We start from the raw sequence: 19,625 nt of genomic DNA, 5'->3' as shown, positions 1-19,625 counted from the left end.
CTGCAATGGTTCCGCAGCAGTGTAGAGAGCTCTTCTCATGCCTTTTTTATAACTGCCTACAAGCTCTGTTCCATCTGTAGTCTGCCTGATTTTTAAAGCTCCAAGCTTCCCTTCAATTGAATCTGGTTAATTCTCCAGCCAGTCTGTGGCTCCTCATCTTTTCTCTCATAACATCTTCATATGCCATGTTGTCCTTCTGATAGCTGCTTTCTTCGTGTTGTCTCCACAGCACGCAGCGCCCTCTCTCCTCCCCTGTGTCTGTCTGTATGCCTGTTGTGTCCATTTAGCCATGCACCCACATCACATGGTGCCACCTTCAGAATCTTCATTCCTTCTTTTAGTCTGCTCAGAACTCTTCCTTCTTGAAACTTCATCGAAAATTTTATTTTTACACATTGTATTATTTTCTAAGAATTTGTGTTTAAATTCAATTCCTTAAATCAGTTTCCTGAGAGCAGGAAATAAGATTTCTATGTGTGTGTGTCTCCAAAAACAACTTTTCTAGTCCCAGAAACTACAGTCAATAAATGATTGATCAGAAGATGTTAAAATGAGCTATTAGAAACAGCTTCAGTGCCTAGGAAAATCATGTTTCTTTGGACATTCAGAATGAAAAAAAAACATTTCTGATAGTTTTTCAAGATGATTTTAAAATGTCACCGAATACTAAACAAATATTTTTAGAGTTCTATCAAGATTATTACCTTTAAGACGCACATATGAAAATATTCTAGTCATTTACCATTCCTCTTTATTTGCCAACTCTTCAGGCCTTTTACTTGCAGAGCATCTGTTCCTTTTTCTCTTTTGGTCAGCTAACAGCTGTCTCCTGACTAATTTAAAATGTTGCATTAAAATGAGCTTTGCTATTTTCATCATTGCATATGTTCATCTTATGCTTTTGGGAAATGACATGATGTGATTCAGCATGTGAATTTAAATATCACCTAAAATGTAATAGTTTCCAAATCCATTTGTTGACTATTCACAGTTTAAAATATCATAAAGCCAAATACAGTGATATTTGTATGAATGCAAATTGTTAAAATATAAAATTATGCATGTTTAACTTGTTGGCAAAGTTAATGTCTAAATAATACATAGTGTACACTTAACAATCAGGTGTAATATATCTGGCATGAAAGAGCCACTTAACGGAAAAAAGCTTTGATCTGCACAATAAATAAAAAGCACTAAAACTGGCATGTGTGTGCATATCAGTCACTCAGTCATGTCCAAATCTTTGTGACCCCGTGGATTGTAGATTGCCAGGCTCCTCTGTCTGTTGAATTCTCCAGGCAAGAATACTGGAGTGGGTTGCCATTCTGTTCTCCAGGGGATCTTCTCAACCCAGGGATTGAACCCCAGTCTCCCACATTGCAGGCAAATCTTTACCGTCTGAGTTGCCAGGGAGGCCCATAAAATTGGTCTAAACAAAGCTTATCTAAAAATAAAATTTCACGTTTCCAAAGTCACATAATCGTCTAAAGCAAAACTGGTAGCCAAGGCTTTTGGAATCCCAGCATAGATAATAAAAGTACACATGTGTGCTCAAAAAAAAAGAGCCACTTAAGAAATCGTGAATCAAAGCTTGGTTTAGTTCTACACTAGGAAGGACCATTTTCATTTTCTTAAGTAACATTTTCATTTTGTCTAGAAGGCCTGTTCATAAAAGACTGACCTAAACCAACCCTTCTCACAAATATTCACATACTGAATGCTGACATCTTAACTGGTTTGGGAGTTTTTCACCTTTTGTTCTCTCCAGGGAATAGTGAATGCTTACAAATGGATCCAAAGATACTTTTTTGTTCTGGTATTTTCTTCAGTGTTTATTCTCCCAAGCAGAAATTAAAGAGACTCTTACCTTAAGATTTAAAGGAAAGTTTCCCTTCTAGTTCAGTATTTCTGTGAGAAGAACTAAGAATTATTTTCCTTCATCCCAAGCTTATTTTCTGTATTCCTTTAGCAAACCCTCTCTAAAATTCTTTCCCCAAAAGCTTGTGTGCTTTTTTCCTTCTTTCCTTTATTACTTCTATTCCTCCTTTCTTCTTTTTTTCCTCTTTTTCTTCCATTTTTTTTAACCTTTAACAATAAAAATTTTCAAACATACTAAGAAAAATAGAGACTAGTGAATACTTAATACCATATGACCATCTCATAGGTCTAACTATTGTTAGTATTTTTATCATATTTATCATAATTTTTTCCTGAGGTATTTTAAAGCAAATTATATAAATCACAACCTATTTTCAAAAGACTTTTTTATGTCACCATAACAACATTATTATACTTAACAAAATTAGCATATACTCTAATGTCATCATATACTCAGTGCATAATCATTTGAGAATTTCTTCAGTTGTCCCCAAAATGTCTTTTTAGCTGATTTATTTAAACCAGATTTAGCCAAATAAATGCAGCAATAAAATTTAATTTACTGTTAAAGAATATAAATGTAAAAATACAAATTCTTTATGACTTAAAATTTTTTTTAATTAAAAAAATTGTTACTTTTTTTTTTAAAGCATGGAGCCAAACTAGTTTTGTATTTGTCAGAGTTGATACACAATCACAAGGATGAATTGACTGAAGAAGAACTAGACACAGCAGAACTGCTTATGAATGCTTTAAAATTATGTGGTCATAAGTGCATCCCTCCCAGTGCATCAACAAAATCAGACCTTATTAGAGTGATCAAAGAGGTGAGTCAGTGAAACCATAAGAAACAGTTTTCTTAGGAGATCCCATTGACTGTAACTAAAGAATGATTGAGAGATTTTTTTATTATAGAGTACCACTGATGGTGAATTTCAAATGATAATTTTCTTATACTTTATATTGCTTTTTTATGAGAAAACAAATAATCTTATTTTAAGGAGCATTTTATTCTCTGTGGTCATCCATATTCATTACCACTAGCTTTCAGGGAAGAAAAAGATTTTAATAGTGACAAGCAAGTTGAATCATCCGCCTCAAGTTCTCAGTTCTTTAGTGAAAAAGCAAAATAAGGAAGCAAGCAGCTATGCAAACCCATTGGGTTTGGCAGCCCTAGTTAACTATTCCACCCTAATTTCTGTGACCCAAAGTGTGTGGAAACAAAGGGGAATTAGAACATTATTTAAGTAGCTGATTATTTTAATATTCTGGTCTCCAGGAGACAATTTTTTTTCCTTTGTCAACTTGGTTTTAAATTTGGTTTGCTGGGTTCTGTGCCAGTGTTAAATGATAAATAATAAGTTTTATATACTATATTATTATCTAAATCTTTTAGGAACAAAGGAAATATGAAACTGAAGAAGGTGTGAATAAAGCCAACTGGCAGAAAACAGTTAATAATAATCAGCAAAGGTAGGATTTCATGTGTGCTAAAAGTTATGTCTTCTAGGAGCCCCATTATATTTTGCATATGCTTTTAGTTTTAATGTACCATATTTTGATATACATTTAATGTTCCTACACATATGCTTAACTTACAGGCTTCTTGTCTGTTTAGTCTCTTCCAGCGTTTGGATTCAAAATCAAAGGATATATCTAAAATAGCTGCAGATATCACCCAGGCAGTGTCTCTTTCCCAAGGAATTGAGAGAAAAAAGGTGATCCAGCATATCAGAGGAATGTACAAAGTGGATCTGAGTGCCAGCAGACACTGGCAGGAGCTTATTCAACAACTGACGCATGACAGGTGGGCAACGTGGGAGGGCTTTCAGTGGTCTTGCACGAATGTTTTATATTGATGTTATTTTCACTCTAGAATAAAGATTCATAGTACTATCTAATTAGCTTAAATATTTTTGTTTAATCATTTGTAATTTATTTCCTCTTAAAGAATATGCCTATGAGAATTTTTTAATTCTTGGGAGGGAGAAAAAATAATGAGAGAGAGAGAGACATTAGCTCTTCCAGAGAGTAATACCTGTTTATTGGCTTTCTTTTTAACATAACGATCTTTGCAAAAGAATAGGGAAATCACTGAAACAAGACAGTTGGGAAATACATCTTTTTCTAGTTAAGACTTCAGTAACACAGCTAAAAAGATGCATCACAAATAGTGAAAAGAGGGAAATTAAAATATTATTCTCTGAATTTGGTTACCATAACTGATCAGTATTATGACTTTCAGGAGCTATATACTAAAGCAAATTCCAGGTGAATGAATAAATTAAACTTAAAAAGTTTACAAAGCAGAAGAAAATAGAGTATTTATCAACTCTGATAGATAACTTCCTAAGATCAAACACGATTGAAGAAACTACAAAGAAGAAATGAATGGCTTTGAACTTTAATTTTTTTCCAGTGTATTTAACAAGCATAGCCACAACAAAATTTATTTTCAGCATGTATTTCAAAGTTAGTATTTTTATTATTTTAAAATTTCATAAAAGTTTGAAAATTAAAATGAAAATCCCAAAAGTTTGAGCAAAAGACATGAATATATTCTTCACATAAGACAAGTAGAATTAATAAGCAGATGGGAAAAATTGAATATTGCTAGAGGCTAATTTAGTTTTTTAAAATCTTTAGATACTATATTTTACCTTTTATGTTAAAATAAAAAGTTTCTTTAGGAACTCATCTCCACAGTAGGAATAATGTATCTTAGCTCTTGATCAGAGGTTTGGTGGCATGGTATACTGTGACATAATATATCAGGAACCCTATAAACAATTTATTTCTAGTTCCAGTTATTCTAATTTAGTGATTCTGTCCTAAGGAAAATATTCAAAATATGCAAAATCAGTAAACAAAGATTTTCATCTCTGCATTTTTTATGTTAGTGAATGAATTGGAAACAACTAAGTATATAACAATAGTAATAAATACAGTATGATCTTTTCACTCAATATAATATTAGCCATTTAAAATGGTAATAATAAAGAAGGCAGGATATAGGAATGTGTATATAAGAAAATATGTGTGTATATCAGTTATAACTGTAATTTTAAAAAAATCACTAACAATATTTTGGTATGTTTGGGGTAGTAGCATTAAGGGTAATTTACTTCTCTTATCTATTTCTATAAACTATTTCCTTTCATTTCAAATGTTAATTTATTTTAAAACATTTTTAGAAATGTAATTACTACAAAAATGAATAATTTTGTTTGTTACGTTAGATAATAGGCAAAATGGGAAATGAAAAAAATTTATTTGGAAATTGATTTTTTTTCTTTAGTTGATCATACTAAGTCTAATATATCACAAAGCATATATAGTAGTCATGCTGTATCTTTTTGAAAATTTAATAGGTACAAGAAACCAGTAGCGGTTTCTTGCTTGCCTTGAGTTTCTCCTTGCCTTGAGTTTTGCCTTGCCTTGCCAATTCTTGTGTACCGTGTGTATGCAGTGTGTTTGTGCTCAGTCGCTCAGTCATGTCCAACTCTTTGCAACCCCATGGACTGCAGCCTTCCTCTGTCCATGGGATTCTCCAGGCAAGAATACTGGAGTGGGTTGCCATTTCCTCCTCCAGGGCATCTTCCTGACCCAGGGATCGAACTTGCGTCGCCTGAGTCTCCTGCATGAGCAGGCAGATTCTTTACCACTGAGCCACCTGGAAAGCCATGTGTATGCATATCCCTGTCTAGTTATATAAATAGTTGGGGTTTTTCAATTGAGTGGATCAGTTTTGACTTACGTATTAAATTTTTACATAGTTTTTTTAAGTTATAAGTACTTCAAATTGCCACTTGAACCTTTTCTTTCTACCTGTAGAGCAGTCTGGTATGACCCCATCTACTATCCAACTTCATGGCAGTTGGATCCAACAGAAGGGCCAAATCGAGAGAGGAGACGTTTACAGAGATGTTACTTAACTATTCCAAATAAGTATCTGCTTAGGGATCGACAGAAATCAGAAGGTAATAGTGACTTCTTGACTCAACATATAAATAGCAGATAACTGTGGTCATTACACAAAGATGATGTAATCTCTTTTCCTCGACAGATGTGATCAAACCACCACTCTCTTACCTATTTGAAGACAAAACTCATTCTTCTTTCTCTTCTACTGTGAAAGACAAAGCTGCAAGTGAGTCTATAAGGTAAATTTGAATCCGTAAGACATCTTCTCTTTTGTTGAATGTGTTAGAGACTTTAATAGTCTATTGCAGTGCTTATGTGATGCTTATTTTAGATAATACAGTGGTTTAAGAAAAAACCTGAACGTGGCTCAAGAGAGGACAAAGTTGAATGGCCAAAATCCAAAGAGATCAGATAGTTTTGATAGGGAGTTTTCATTGTACTTCAGTCTTAGTCTGTTACGTGAGGAAGATAAGTCACACCTAACGTGTCATAGCGTTGTTGAGGATTGTGGGTCAGTAAGGTAACTACTGATAGGATTGTCACTATGGTTGTAGTGGAGGTTGTTACCAGGCCCATTTTATAGACAAAAAACTGAGAGTCAAGATTAAGTGACAAGGCTAAAGAATAGAGGAACTTTTCTGACTCTGAATCCCCCTTTTCTCCTAGAATGCTCCATTTCTTTCCTGGGTTTGTTCAGAGGCATGAGCGAATGTTTGCTTATGTACTGGAAAATATAAAATATTGAAGTCTCTTTTAAATAACTGAGTCCTTGTATTCTGTGTAGGGTGTAGGGATTATTCACCTTTTCTAAAAGTTTCCATTTTCTCTATTATAATGTCAGAAATGAGATAATATTTTCATGTGGACTCTAACAAAGACAGTCTATGCTTTTGAAACTCTTGCCTGCTCTGCTGAAATCTTCTACTAGATCAAATAAAGCTTTTATTCTCTGAAATTGTTCAAAACATTTAATCACAGTAATTTTAAATATGTTTTGACAGAGTCAATCGAAGGTGTATCAGCGTTGCACCATCTAGAGAGACAGCTGGTGAATTGTTATTAGGTAAGTTACATTTTGAAGACTTTTATACATATTTACTGTGCCTATTTTATTCTTAGATAATTTAAAACATTGTTTTAACAAACTGCCATTAAATGAGATAAACTGTCTCTGATATTGTATAGGTTATTTTGCCTTAACACTGTCTATAACGCATATGACTCATGAATGTGAAGAAATGACAGTCTTATTTTTTGAAAAGCATATGAACAGCATTTTAATTTTTATAAAGTTAACTTTGTTGAAGAGTATACATTTTTAAATTTGTTTCTTTTATTATGTATCAATTTTTACTTCTAAAGTAAAGAATCATTAGTATGTTTATATGCCTACTGTTTTAACGGATATCCCTATACACATGAAATATATCTACCTTGAGATTATTCTTAATTTATATTCTTCACTGTACTTCTGAGAGAAAGGCCAAAACTATCCGTGGATAGTTACATTTAGTGAGAAATTTTTTCCTCAAGACATGAAGGAATAGAATTAAACCACATACTCTCTATTTCCTTAAAGAACTGATTTGTATGCTGTGAACCAATTGTTCTCAAATCAGGGGCATCCAGATCACATGGGAACATCTAAGAAAAACGAATTCTCAGACCCCTGCCCAGAGCCACTGAATCTGAAACTCTGTGGATGGGACCCAGACATTACATTTTTATACACACTGCAGTGATTCTGCTGCTGCTGCTGCTGCTAAGTCACTTCAGTCGTATCCGACTCTGTGTGACCCCATAGACCTCAGCCCACCAGGCTCCCCCGTCCCTGGGATTCTCCAGGCAAGAACACTGGAGTGGGTTGCCATTTCCTTCTCTAGCAGTGATTCTGGCACACCCTCAAATTGGAGAGTCACTGCAGTAGACTAAAGCTATATAGCCTCAAAGCCCTAACATGCAGTTTCAAACTTGCCAGGGCTGAGCGCCACAGTCACTAGGATGGAGATGGTGCCCTTCTTTGAACTGTCCATGCCAGGGCTCAGGGTGACCAGCATCCAGTGCAGAGCTCCAGGAAGTTCCCACTGTTTGGATATGTCATGTAGGGATGTGCATTAACAACAGCCTATCAAGCAGGAAAATTGGGGGTACTGTCTGAGCCCTGATGGAGCCATCAGGGCTCAGACAGTAAAGAATCTGCCTGCAACGCAGGAGACACGGGTTTGGTCCCTGAATTAGGAAGATCCTCTGGAGAAGGGAATGGCTATCCGCTCCAGTATTCTTGCCTGGAAAAATCCATGGACAGAGAAGCTTGGCACGCTACAGGCAATGGGGTCTCAAAGAGTCGAACATGACTGAGCGACTAACACGTTACTTTTCTGCCCTATTGAGTGTTTAAGTCAGCAAAATAATTAAGGATTCCTCTTTTGCTAGAAAATTTAGTTTATAACTTGAATTCAGTTAATGTGTACAAAATAAAAGTAATATGCTAGTAACCTAAGAAGAATACAACAGCCAACACTTTTTATCACTAAGCACCAGACACTGTTAATAAACATTTTATGTATATTCTATATAATTCCCACAGTGACCCTATGAAATAGAGTCTTCTCCCTACCCCATTCTTTTTATAAGGAAACTAAAGCATAGTGGAGTTAGGCAGCTTGCCCAGGATCTCATGGACGCTATTCAAAAATGAAAGTGAAAGTGAAGTCGCTCAGTCGTGTCCAACTCTTTGTGACCCCATGGACTGTAGCCAGGCTCCTCCATCCATGGGCTTCTCCGGGCAAGAATACTGGAGTGGGTTGCCATTTCCTTCTCCAGGGGATCTTCCCTGATCCAGGGATCGAACCCAGGGATCGAACCCAGGTCTCCTGCATTGCAGGCAGACACTTTAACCTCTGAGCCATATTTACTGAGTATTAAGAATTCCTTCTGGGTTCTGGGATTCAAATTTGGTCCAATTGACTCTAGAGGTGCTTTTAACTATATAGGATAATAGTGCACAGACGTTTTAAAACTCACAGCCAATTATTTTCTTCAGGTAAATGTGGAATGTATTTTGTGGAAGATAACGCTTCTGATACAGTTGAGAGTTCTGTGAGTAATGGTTTAAATTTGCATTTATATGAGTCTAGACAAATTCCCACATGTATAAGTTTAATATAGCCAGAAAGGAGGTAGAACTGTAAAGAATTCATTTCTTGTCACACTCTGTGTAAATTTGTCTGAATTCCAGTTTTTTAAGATAATTTTAAAAAGAAGACCATGCCATCCCCTCTGACTCATGTTCTGAGTCTCATAGCAGCAAGTATTATGGGTGAGATTCTGAAGCATTCATATTATTTCAGTTTATGTCCATTCTTCCTCACTACTATCCTCTGTAGCATCAAAATTCTTGCCCCTCCCTGTTTATTGTCACATACATTTGCCTTCAAAAAGAAAGAAAAATATTGTCTGATTTAATAACTTAAGTAATCCTAATGTTCATATAGCTTAGTAGTCATAACTTTTATTCTTCTGGAAATACTTATATTAATCTGAAAATAACAAAAAGGACTCAATTCACGTTTTGGTACAGTAAACATTTTATTTGTTTGAATTCATTTACATGCCATTAAAATACTGCTTTGAGAGTCCTGTAACAGGAGAAATAAGGCTCTTTGTTCTAAAGCCTGGAATTCATAAGGATGCATTTAAATAAGATTACCCCCCAAAATTGAATAGGCATTATTTCGTGATTTACATAGCATTACTACAGTATTTATCCCAGCTAGCAAAAAGATGTATCTTTTTAGAACAAAAGAGTTTAATAGTTGATACATGAATCAGCTTTTTTTCTGGGTGGGTCCAAAAGATGAGCTTTTCCACCTAAGTGGAAGCTCTAAAAAGACCCTTGCTCTTTAATAAATTGAAGGATCCTTCCTTTCTCTGTACTTTTGCAGCATTTGTGCTTATTTCCTGTGTGACATTTGCTGTCTTGCCTTTCCAAAGCATGTGCAAATATCCTGTGCCCCCTTTTTATCATATATAGATTTATTTCATGCAAAGCACTTACAAGCACCTTGCCTGTAGATGCTTAATTAATGTTTGTTAAATTGAAAGTATGTTGAATGTTGAAGCTAAACAGGGAAGAATTTGGTTTTAAAAATGAGAATATTACCTTTTCATTAAAATATTTTGCTTTCCTTGTAGTATATTTCCTGCCTCCATTTCTAAAAATTAGTTGGGACATAGTAAGACACACATAGAGCAGACCAAAGTGTCACTTCCTCCTTTCTGCTGTTTTTCAAATTCCTCTTTATTTTTGACTCCTAGAGATATCATTTTCTCTTACTTTCTAGCAAGCTCAGCTATACATTTAAAAGAATATTTGCTTACTAAAAGAAATCAGTCTGAAAAGTCTACATACTTTATGATTCCAACCATATAACTTTCTGGAAAAAGGAAAACAGAGGCAACAAAAAATCAGTGGTGCTGGGTGGAGCAGAAGGGAATTTCACAGCAGCAAGACTATTCTGTATGATACTGTAATGGTGGACACATGTCATTAAATATTTGTCAAAACCCATTTGACCTGTACAACACCAAGATTAAACTATGGGCTTTAGTTAAGAATAATCTATTCAATAGTGGCTCATCAGTTGTAACACATGTACTACATGAGTAGAAGATGTTCACTGTAGCGAAACTGAGTGCAGAAAAGCTGTATGTGGGAACTCCATACTATCTGCTCAGTTTTATACACATAAAACCTCTCTGGAAAATACAGCCTATTACTAAAGTTTAAATGAAGTTTATTAACTCAGTTTTTTTTTAGATTTTTATCCAGCATTTTGAAGTGTTTAGTAGCAGGAGGATTTTTAGAGAATCTTATCTGCCACTTTGCCACAGAAGGAAGGCTTTATATTGCACTTTGATAGTGTTTTAAAATGTAAAATTTAAAAAATTCCATTTCATGTAGAGCAAATGCTTTCATGTTATTTCCTTTGACTTTAGAGCCTTCAAGGAGAATTGGAACCAGCATCGTTTTCCTGGACATATGAGGAAATTAAAGAAGTTCACAAGCGTTGGTGGCAGTTGAGGGATAATGCTGTAGAAATATTTTTAACAAATGGCAGAACACTCCTGTTAGCATTTGATAACACCAAGGTAAATTTGCCTGTATTTATAGATATACTTTTTCAAAAAGATCTTAGAATCAGTTTAATTGCACTCATACTGACTAAATGAAGTTTTAACTTAAACTTTAACTATTTCTGAAGTCAAATGAAAATTACCCTATTTCTTAGTACTGATTAAAGTAAATCTTTGACTATTTTTGTCCTCCAAAACTGTATTAAATTTTTTTTCCCCAAAGTGACTGTATCTGTAATAAGTAAATAAATAAATGTATAACCAACCTGAAGTAGTTTAACCTTGATAGTAGATTTCATTTTTGACAAACCCTTTCTTGACTGCCACGTTGCTTCAGCTACTGTGTGTCTGCTTGTCTTGATAGAAAACCTCTTGGAAGAAATTGTATGTGCTTGCTGCTTCCAGTTCCTCTCCTTAGATTCTCTTTTGAAATGCTCCAGGCAGACTTTTTCCTCACCACCCCACCGTGACTTCTGGTCAGCATCACCAGTGACCTGAATGTTGCTAAACCCCACAGTTGTGTTTCTTAGTCTTCATCTTACTTGACTTAGCAGCAGCATTTGACACAGCTGGCTATTCTTTCTTTAAAGAAAGTGGGGGGAAAACCTTCCTCACTGGATTTCTGCATTAAAGTCTAATTGGCATCTCAAATTTAACATGGACAAAACTGAACTTCTTATTTTCCCCCTAAAATCCCCAGTTTTACCCAGCTCCATAAATGGCAACTCCAACCTTTCTCCTTGGCCAGTTCAAAAACCTTGGGGTTATTCTTGACTCCTCTTATTCTGTCATCCCACTTATTCTGACTCCTCTTAATCATCTCCTCTTTTCAGTAAATTCAGTTGGTTCGCCCCTCAAAGTATACCCAGAATCTGAGTGTTTCCACTGCTGCCATCCTGGTCTAAGGCACTGCCAGCTCTTGCTTAAATCATTGCACTAGCCTCCTCACTGGCCTGCCTGCTTCTGCACTCCCTCTTCTTTCAGACTGCTCTCAACACAGCAGCTAAAACGGGTCAGATTGTGCCATTCCTCTCCTCAGAGCCCTCTGACCACTGTCTTTGTCACTCCATTGAAAGCCAGGATCTTACAGTGTTGAATAACCTAGCACTTCCTTATTCTTTCTGACCTTATCTTCTACTCTTCTATCCTTCACTGTCTCTAGTCCATCTGTGGAGACTTCCTTTTCCTTGACTATAGCAGGCACACCGATGCCTGAAAGCCTCTGCACTTACAGCTCCCTAAAATGCCGCCTGGATTGCTTTTCCTCTTAGAAATCTACATGACTCACGCCCTTACTTTTTTCAGGTTCCCTGATCAAATGCCCTCTTATCAGAGAGACTTCCTTGATTATGTATTTAAAACAGCAGCCTCTTTCTTACTCCTACCCTGAGGAACCCCTTTGTCTCCTTGACTTTCCTCTTTTTTCTCTAGAGCACTTCATAGCATCCAACAGTGTCTGCCCAACAGAATGTAAAGACTGTTTTATTAAGTGCTACAGCTGTAGCATGGTATATAGGTGCTCAGTTGATATTTGTTGAATGAATAAATGTTTCCTTTTCCTTGCAGAGTTCAGTATGCAAACTGTCATAAATTCTCTCCCACCAATCTTAGCTTCAGCATCTGGCAACCTTCAAATTCAGGCTGTAGGTTTAGGTTTTTATTTTTGCCTTGAACATTTTTTTTTTAATTCTGATTAAAAAAATAGCATAGAAGTTGCCATCTTAACCATTTTCATGCATACAGTTTAGTAGTGTTAAGTATATTCACATTGTTGTGAAACAGACCTCCCGGTTTAGGTTCTTAAATACCCTGTGATCTTATGCCGTTCCATAACTAAGCTCATTCTTCTCATTCACTTTTAGTCTCATCTCTAATTATCCACATCTTTGGCTCATCTTCCTATGCCTGAAGCATATACACATTTAAGAGGGGTAATTCAAATTTGTTTTTAGAAAGGCCTGGTTCCTCTATTTTTTTCCATTTATTACCAATTATCATTTAATTGCTTTAGAAGAAATCAGAACACCCTTTTTCTGTGACAGAACTTTTCTGAATCTCAAAAAAAGAGTTCATATATTAGTTTTCCATCAGTAGTGAAAATGAGGTATCGTGTTTTTATGTAGGATATTTTATTTCATTCTCATGAAATGAATCTTACTATCCCCATATTTGGAGAAGACAATGGCACCCCACTGCAGCACTCTTGCCTGGAAAATCCCATGGATGGCAGAGCCTGGTGGCCTGCAGTCCATGAGGTCGCTAAGAGTTGGACACGACTGAGCGACTTCACTTTTGCTTTTCACTTTCATGCGTTAGAGAAGGAAATGGCAACCCACTCCAGTGTTCTTGCCTAGAGAATCCCAGGGACGGCGGAGCCTGGTAGGAGATGGTCTGTGGGGTCGCACAGAGTCGGACATGACTGAAGCGACTTAGCAGCAGCAGCATCCCCATATTACAGTATGGGAACTGCAGTGCAAAGGGTTTAAGCAAGAAAATAGACCTGGTCTGTCTAATTCAGAAAACCGTGCTCTTTCTACTACAGCGTGTTTCATTTATATAGATGAAGACACTTCATTTTCTTTTACTGACTTTTTTTTCCCTTAGGGTCTGTATGTAAGTGATTTTTCTGTATAGACTTCTTAATTTCTTACTGATTCCTCCAGCTGCAAAACATAGTGGTTAAGAGCCAAAAGTAAATGAATGTAACAAAACAGAAACGGATTCAAATATGAGGAGAACAAACTAGTGGTATGAGTAGGGAGAGAACAGGCAGAGGGGATTACCAAGTACAAACTACTACGTAGAAAATAAACTATAAGGATATACTGTACAGCACAAGGACTATAGTCAATGTTTTATAACATTTAAATGGAGTGTAATTTATAAAAATATTGAATCACTATGTTGTGCACCTGAAGCTAATATAATATTGTACTTCAATAAATAAATATATATAGCACAACCTTTAGAGGAAGACCTAGATTTGAATCTTAATTCCCCACCAGTCAGTGTTATTGGGCAAAAAGTGTTTTCTTGAAGGACTTGAGATTAGTAACATGCCTATGATATCATGGATTCTTTGGAGGAAAGCGTCAAGACTAAAAATAAAATCTGGGCTGTTTTTTTTCTCCTTCCGTTCTAGGTTCGCGATGATGTATACCACAGTATACTAACAAATAACCTCCCTAATCTTCTGGAATATGGTAATATCACCGCTCTGACAAATTTGTGGTATACTGGGCAAATTACTAATTTTGAGTATTTGACTCATCTAAACAAACATGCCGGCCGATCTTTCAATGATCTCATGCAGTATCCAGTGTTCCCGTTCATACTGGCAGACTATGTCAGTGAGACCCTTGACCTCAGCGACCCATCAGTCTACAGGTAACTGAAGACCTCATCACCTATTGGCTTTGTCAACGTGCTGAATTTATGTCATTAAAGTTCTTCTCCTGAAAATTTTCAAACATGCAAAAAACAGAATGAGTGTGTAATAAACCCCCATATGATCATCACCCCAACTCAATAATTATGAAAATTTTTGCCGAACTTGCATCATCTTTTTTTCCTTAAGACAAATCATACACATTTATGTCATTCGTATGTTCTGTAGTATACATCTCTTAAGAAAAAAGTAAAACATTTTGTTACATAACTTCAGTGCCATTATCATATCAAAGAAAATAAAAACAATTTCATGGTATCATCTAATATCCAGCCTATTTTTAAATGTCCCCTGATTATATCAAAGATGTCTTTTTATATAGTTGATTTGCTTAAATCAGGCTCAGTATCCCCTTTGGTTGCTTTGTCTCTAAAGACGTAAATCTTAGAACAGCCCTTATTTTTATGTATGTATTTTTCTCTTTATTCCTAACATTGGCTTAAGGAAAAAAAGGTCATTTATCTTGTAGAATGTCCCCCGTTCCACATTAGCATTTAGCTTTTTCCTCTAGTCGCTGTATTTCCTAGGTACTGGAAATTACTTCTAAAGGCTTGCTTAGACTCAGGTTCAACTTTTTTTTAAGCAAAAACTCTAGAGGTGGTGATGTGAACGTTTTCTTGCCCCATATCAGGAGGCATGTGATATCCCACTGTTAAGGATGCTGAGGCTGATCTGTGGCTTCAGCCCCCCATTGAACTTGTTTGTTTCATTGATGATTATTTCTTGAGTCTGTGATTTCACTGGGGGTTACCAAATGGTGATTTCCTATTTTCCCATTTCTTGTACATTTATTAGAAGAAAGCACATAAGATGAGCCTGGGACATTTTGTTGTGTCAGAGAGCAAGAAAATTAATATAGTCTTGTCAAAAGAGTGGGAGCCATATTTGCACACCCATGTTCATTGCAGCTTTGTTCACAGTAGCCAAGAGGTGGAGGCAGCCCAGGTGTCTATCTGTGGATAAATAGTTGTGGCAAATTTGGTGCATATGTAATATGGAACATTATTTAACATTAAGAAGGAGGGAAGTCCTGTCACATGGAAGAACTTTGGGGATATTGTGCTAAATGAAATAAGTCAGCCACAAGAAAACAAACACCGTGTGGTTCCACTTACTTAGGTTGTTTAGGGTAGTCAGAGAGTTAAGGGGTGTTTGTTGGGGGGTGGGGGAGGAGGGCAAATGGGGACATGGGGAGTTGCTGCTCAGTAGGTGTAGAGTTTCAGTTTTACAAAGTGAGAAAGCTGTAAAGATCTATTGCCCAACAGTGTAAATTAGCTAACACTATTGAGCTAGGTACTGGAGGGTGGCTACGATGGTAAGTTCAGTGATGTGTGTTTTTTTACTATAATTATAAAAAAATAAAGGACTTAGGAGCCAACTTGAAGTGGCTCTCACTGCCAAAGATAGGACAATCAGAGCATCAAAAAGTATAAAGACCATAACTGATTGAAACACATATAAGTAAAAAGAAAACACTTAAGTTAATGATACTCTTTCAGTTCAGTTCAGTTCAGTCACTCAGTCGTGTCCGACTCTTTGCGACCCCATGAATCGCAGCACGCCAGGCCTCCCTGTTCAAAGGCCCCTAACACAAAGCAAAACTAAACTCATCGGTTGCTGTTGGATGGGGCAACAATTCTCTACTTTTGAGATTTGACAGCTAAGGAAAAGAATTAAGCTTTTATCCTGCCTTTCCTGAAAGAGTTGCATTTTAGAGTAACCAAATAGCCATAGATGATGCGGGAATATTCTGTTTCTTTAGTTTTAAATAACATTCTCTGACTATTATCAAAAAGTCAAGAAATAGCAACTTTTGGCAAGGACGTGGAGAAAAGAGACCCTGTACACTCTTCCTGGGAATGTAAACTGTTGCAACCACTGGGGAAAACACTATGGAGGCTCCTCAAATATTAAAACTATCCTATGATCCAGCCATTTTACTTCTGGACATTTAATCCACAGAAAATTAAAACACTAACTCTAAAAGATACCTGCACCCTCATGTTTACTGCAGCATTATTTACAGTGGCCAAGATACAGAGACAACCTAAGTGTTCATCAGTGAATGAGCAGAAAAAGAAAATGCCACACAGACACATACACACAAGAATACTATTTAGTGTTAAAAAAAAAAAAAGAATGAAATCTTGTGACAACATGAATGGCCCCTGAGGGCATTATGCTAAGTGAAAAAGTCAGACAAAGACAAATACCATACAGATAAGTAAGGAGAAAAGGAAAGATATACCCATTTGAATGCAGAGTTCCAAAGAATAGCAAGGAGAGATAAGAAAGCCTTCCTCAGTGATCAGTGCAAAGAAATAGAGGAAAACAATAGAATGGGAAAGACTAGAGATCTCTTCAAGAAAATTAGAGATAGCAAGGGAACATTTCATGGAAAGATGAGCTCGATAAAGGACAGAAATGGTATGGACCTACCAGAAGCAGAAGACATTAAGAAGAGGTGGCAGGAATACACAGAAGAACTATACAAAAAAGATCTTCACAACCCAGATAATCACGATGCTATGATTACTCACCTAGAGCCAGACATCCTGGAATGTGAAGTCAAGTGGGCCTCATGAAGCATCACTACGAACAAAGCTAGTGAGGTGATGAAATTCCAATTGAGCTATTTCAAATCCTGAAAGATGATGCTGTGGAAGTGCTGTACTCAATATGCCAGCAAATTTGGAAAACTCAGCAGTGGCCACAGCACTGGAAAAGGTCAGTTTTCATTCCAATCCCAAAGAAAGGCAATGCCAAAGAATGCTCAAACTACCGCACAACTGTACTCATCTCACACACTAGCAAAGTAATGCTCAAAATTCTCCAAACCAGGCTTCAACAGTACGTGAATCGTGAACTTCCAGATAATCAAGCTGGTTTTAGAAAAGGCAGAGGAACCAGAGATCAAATTGCCAACATCCGTTGAATTATCAAAAAAGCAAGAGAGTTCCAGAAAAACATCTATTTCTGCTTTATTGACTATGCCAAAGCCTTTGACTGTGTGGATCACCACAGACTTTGGAAAATTCTTCGAGAGATGGAAATGCCAGACCACCTAACCTGCCTCTTGAGAAATCTGTATGCAGGTCAGGAAGCAACAGTTACAACTGGACATGGAACTACAGACTGGTTCCAAATAGGAAAATGAGTACGTCAAGGCTGTATATTGTCACCCTGCTTATTTAATTTCTATGCAGAGTACATCATGAGAAACACTAGGCTGGATGAAACACAATCTGAAATCAAGATTGCTGGGAGAAATATCAGTAACCTCAGATATGCAGATAACACCATCCTTATGGCAGAAAGCAAAGAACTAAAGAGCTTCTTGATGAAAGTGAAAGAGGAGAGTGAATAAGTTGGCTTAAAGCTCAACATCCAGAAAACTAAGATCATGGCATCTAGTCCCATCATTTCGTGGCAAATAGATGGGGAAACAGTGAGAGACTTTATTTTCGGGGATTCCAGAATCACTGCAGATGGTGACTGTAGCCATGAAATTAAAAGATGCTTACTACTTAGAAGGAAAGTTATGAGCAACCTACATAGCATATTAAAAAGCAGAGACATTACTTTGCCAACAAAGGTCCGTCTAGTCAAGGCTATGGTTTTTCCAGTAGTCATGTGTAGATGGGAGAGTTGGACTATAAAGAAAGCTGAGCGCTGAAGAATTGATGCTTTTGAACGGTGGTATTGGAGAAGACTGCACGGAGTCCCTTGGACTGTACGGAGATCCAACCAGTCCATCCCTGAAGGAAGTCAGTCCTGAGTGTTCATTGGAAGGACGATGTTGAAGCTGAAACTCCAATACTTTAGCCACCTGATACGAAGAACTGACTCATTTGAAAAGACCTTGATGATGGGAAAGATTGAAGTCAGGAAGAGAAGGGGACAACAGAGGATGAGATGGTTGGATGGCATCACCGACTCAATGGACATGAGTTTGGATAAACTCCGGTAGTTGGTGATGGGCAGGGAGGCCTGGCATGCTATGGTCCATGGGGTCACAAAGAGTCGGATGTGACTGAGCAACTGAACTGAAATATGATCTCACTTATATATGAACTCTAAAAGTAAAACAAAACACACAAAACAAAAAGCTAAGCTCATTGATACAGAGGACAGATTGGTGGTTGCCTGAAGCATTGAGGGGTGGGGGTGGGAGGAGTTGTGGCAAAATGGGTGAAGAGAGTCAAATAGTATAAACTTCTTGTTATGAAATAAACAAGTTATGGGGATGTGATGTAGAGCATGGTGACTATAGTTAATAATATGCCAAGAGAGTAAATCTTAAAAGTTCTCTAATACAGCATAAAAATTTTGCAAGTATATATGGTGGCAGATGTTTCCTAGACTTATTGTGATGATCATTTTGTAATTTTGAATATACAGATATTGAATCATTATGTTGGATACCTGAAACCAATATAGTGTTATATGTCAATTACACTTCTCTTAGTTTAAAAAAAAGTTGACTGCAAATATACTACTTAGTATATTAGAATATTTTAATTATAACTTCAAGAAATCAGATTCAGTTTAATGTATTTGTCAATTTAAAAAGAGCAGATGGCACATTATTTCTCTTTTAGACATTTTTATACACTGCTAATGTACATTTAAATTTATACACTACTGATATAAAGAGATGCAGTCTTTCGGAAAGACAGTTTGACTGTATATAACCAAGAACTCTTTAGAAATTGCATACTCTGTTTCAGCAATTTAACTTCTAGGACTTTTTTCTTAGGAAATATTTTCTTAGATTATTTTCTTAGGAAATACTTTAGGATATGTGCTTGACCAGAAGGATTATGCCTGAAAGTGAGCTTCATGAGTGCAGGAGCCAGTTCATTGCTAATAACAGTGACTGGCACTTCAAGCAAATATTTAGCCATAAGGTAGTCCTCACATCATTTTTTAAAGTAGCTAAAATTTAGAATCAACCTAAATGTACAATACTGGGTTTGAGTAAATTGTCCTATATTGTAGTCATTAAAAATGATACTGTAGGTATATATATTATGGGGAATTCTTTTTATTTTAAAGTGATATACAAATAAGGAGGAAAACATATACCTTTCCAGATATGCTGTAGTGATATATTGTGGTTGATTTCGGTTTATTCTATTTGCCTCATCAATTACTTCTGATTTTCCATCCACAACAACATTACTTGTGTTCACAAAGAACTATTTATACTGTTTAGAAAAAGTTGCATGCCAGGATC

The 19,625-nt window shown here is 36.4% G+C and overlaps 1 protein-coding gene across 2 annotated transcripts in view; it reads left to right on the top strand.

Moving 5' to 3' along the window:
• Positions 1 to 19,625, top strand: part of LYST (lysosomal trafficking regulator) — a 164,252-nt gene that overhangs the window by 107,857 nt on the left and 36,770 nt on the right. For both annotated transcript variants that reach the window (XM_069571595.1, XM_069571594.1), the window contains exons 32-40: positions 2,529 to 2,705; positions 3,275 to 3,351; positions 3,497 to 3,685; positions 5,713 to 5,858; positions 5,945 to 6,041; positions 6,804 to 6,865; positions 8,846 to 8,901; positions 10,801 to 10,953; positions 14,081 to 14,325. In XM_069571595.1, the coding sequence (XP_069427696.1) occupies positions 2,529 to 2,705; positions 3,275 to 3,351; positions 3,497 to 3,685; positions 5,713 to 5,858; positions 5,945 to 6,041; positions 6,804 to 6,865; positions 8,846 to 8,901; positions 10,801 to 10,953; positions 14,081 to 14,325 (1,202 nt within the window). The remainder of the gene's footprint in view (positions 1 to 2,528; positions 2,706 to 3,274; positions 3,352 to 3,496; positions 3,686 to 5,712; positions 5,859 to 5,944; positions 6,042 to 6,803; positions 6,866 to 8,845; positions 8,902 to 10,800; positions 10,954 to 14,080; positions 14,326 to 19,625) is intronic.

The sequence above is a fragment of the Ovis canadensis genome, chromosome 25 (assembly GCF_042477335.2).
Source record: "Ovis canadensis isolate MfBH-ARS-UI-01 breed Bighorn chromosome 25, ARS-UI_OviCan_v2, whole genome shotgun sequence".
NCBI classification, from domain to species: domain Eukaryota; kingdom Metazoa; phylum Chordata; class Mammalia; order Artiodactyla; family Bovidae; genus Ovis; species Ovis canadensis.
The sequence above is the reverse complement of the archived record's forward strand: the minus strand, read 5'-3'. Positions and strand labels throughout refer to the sequence as shown.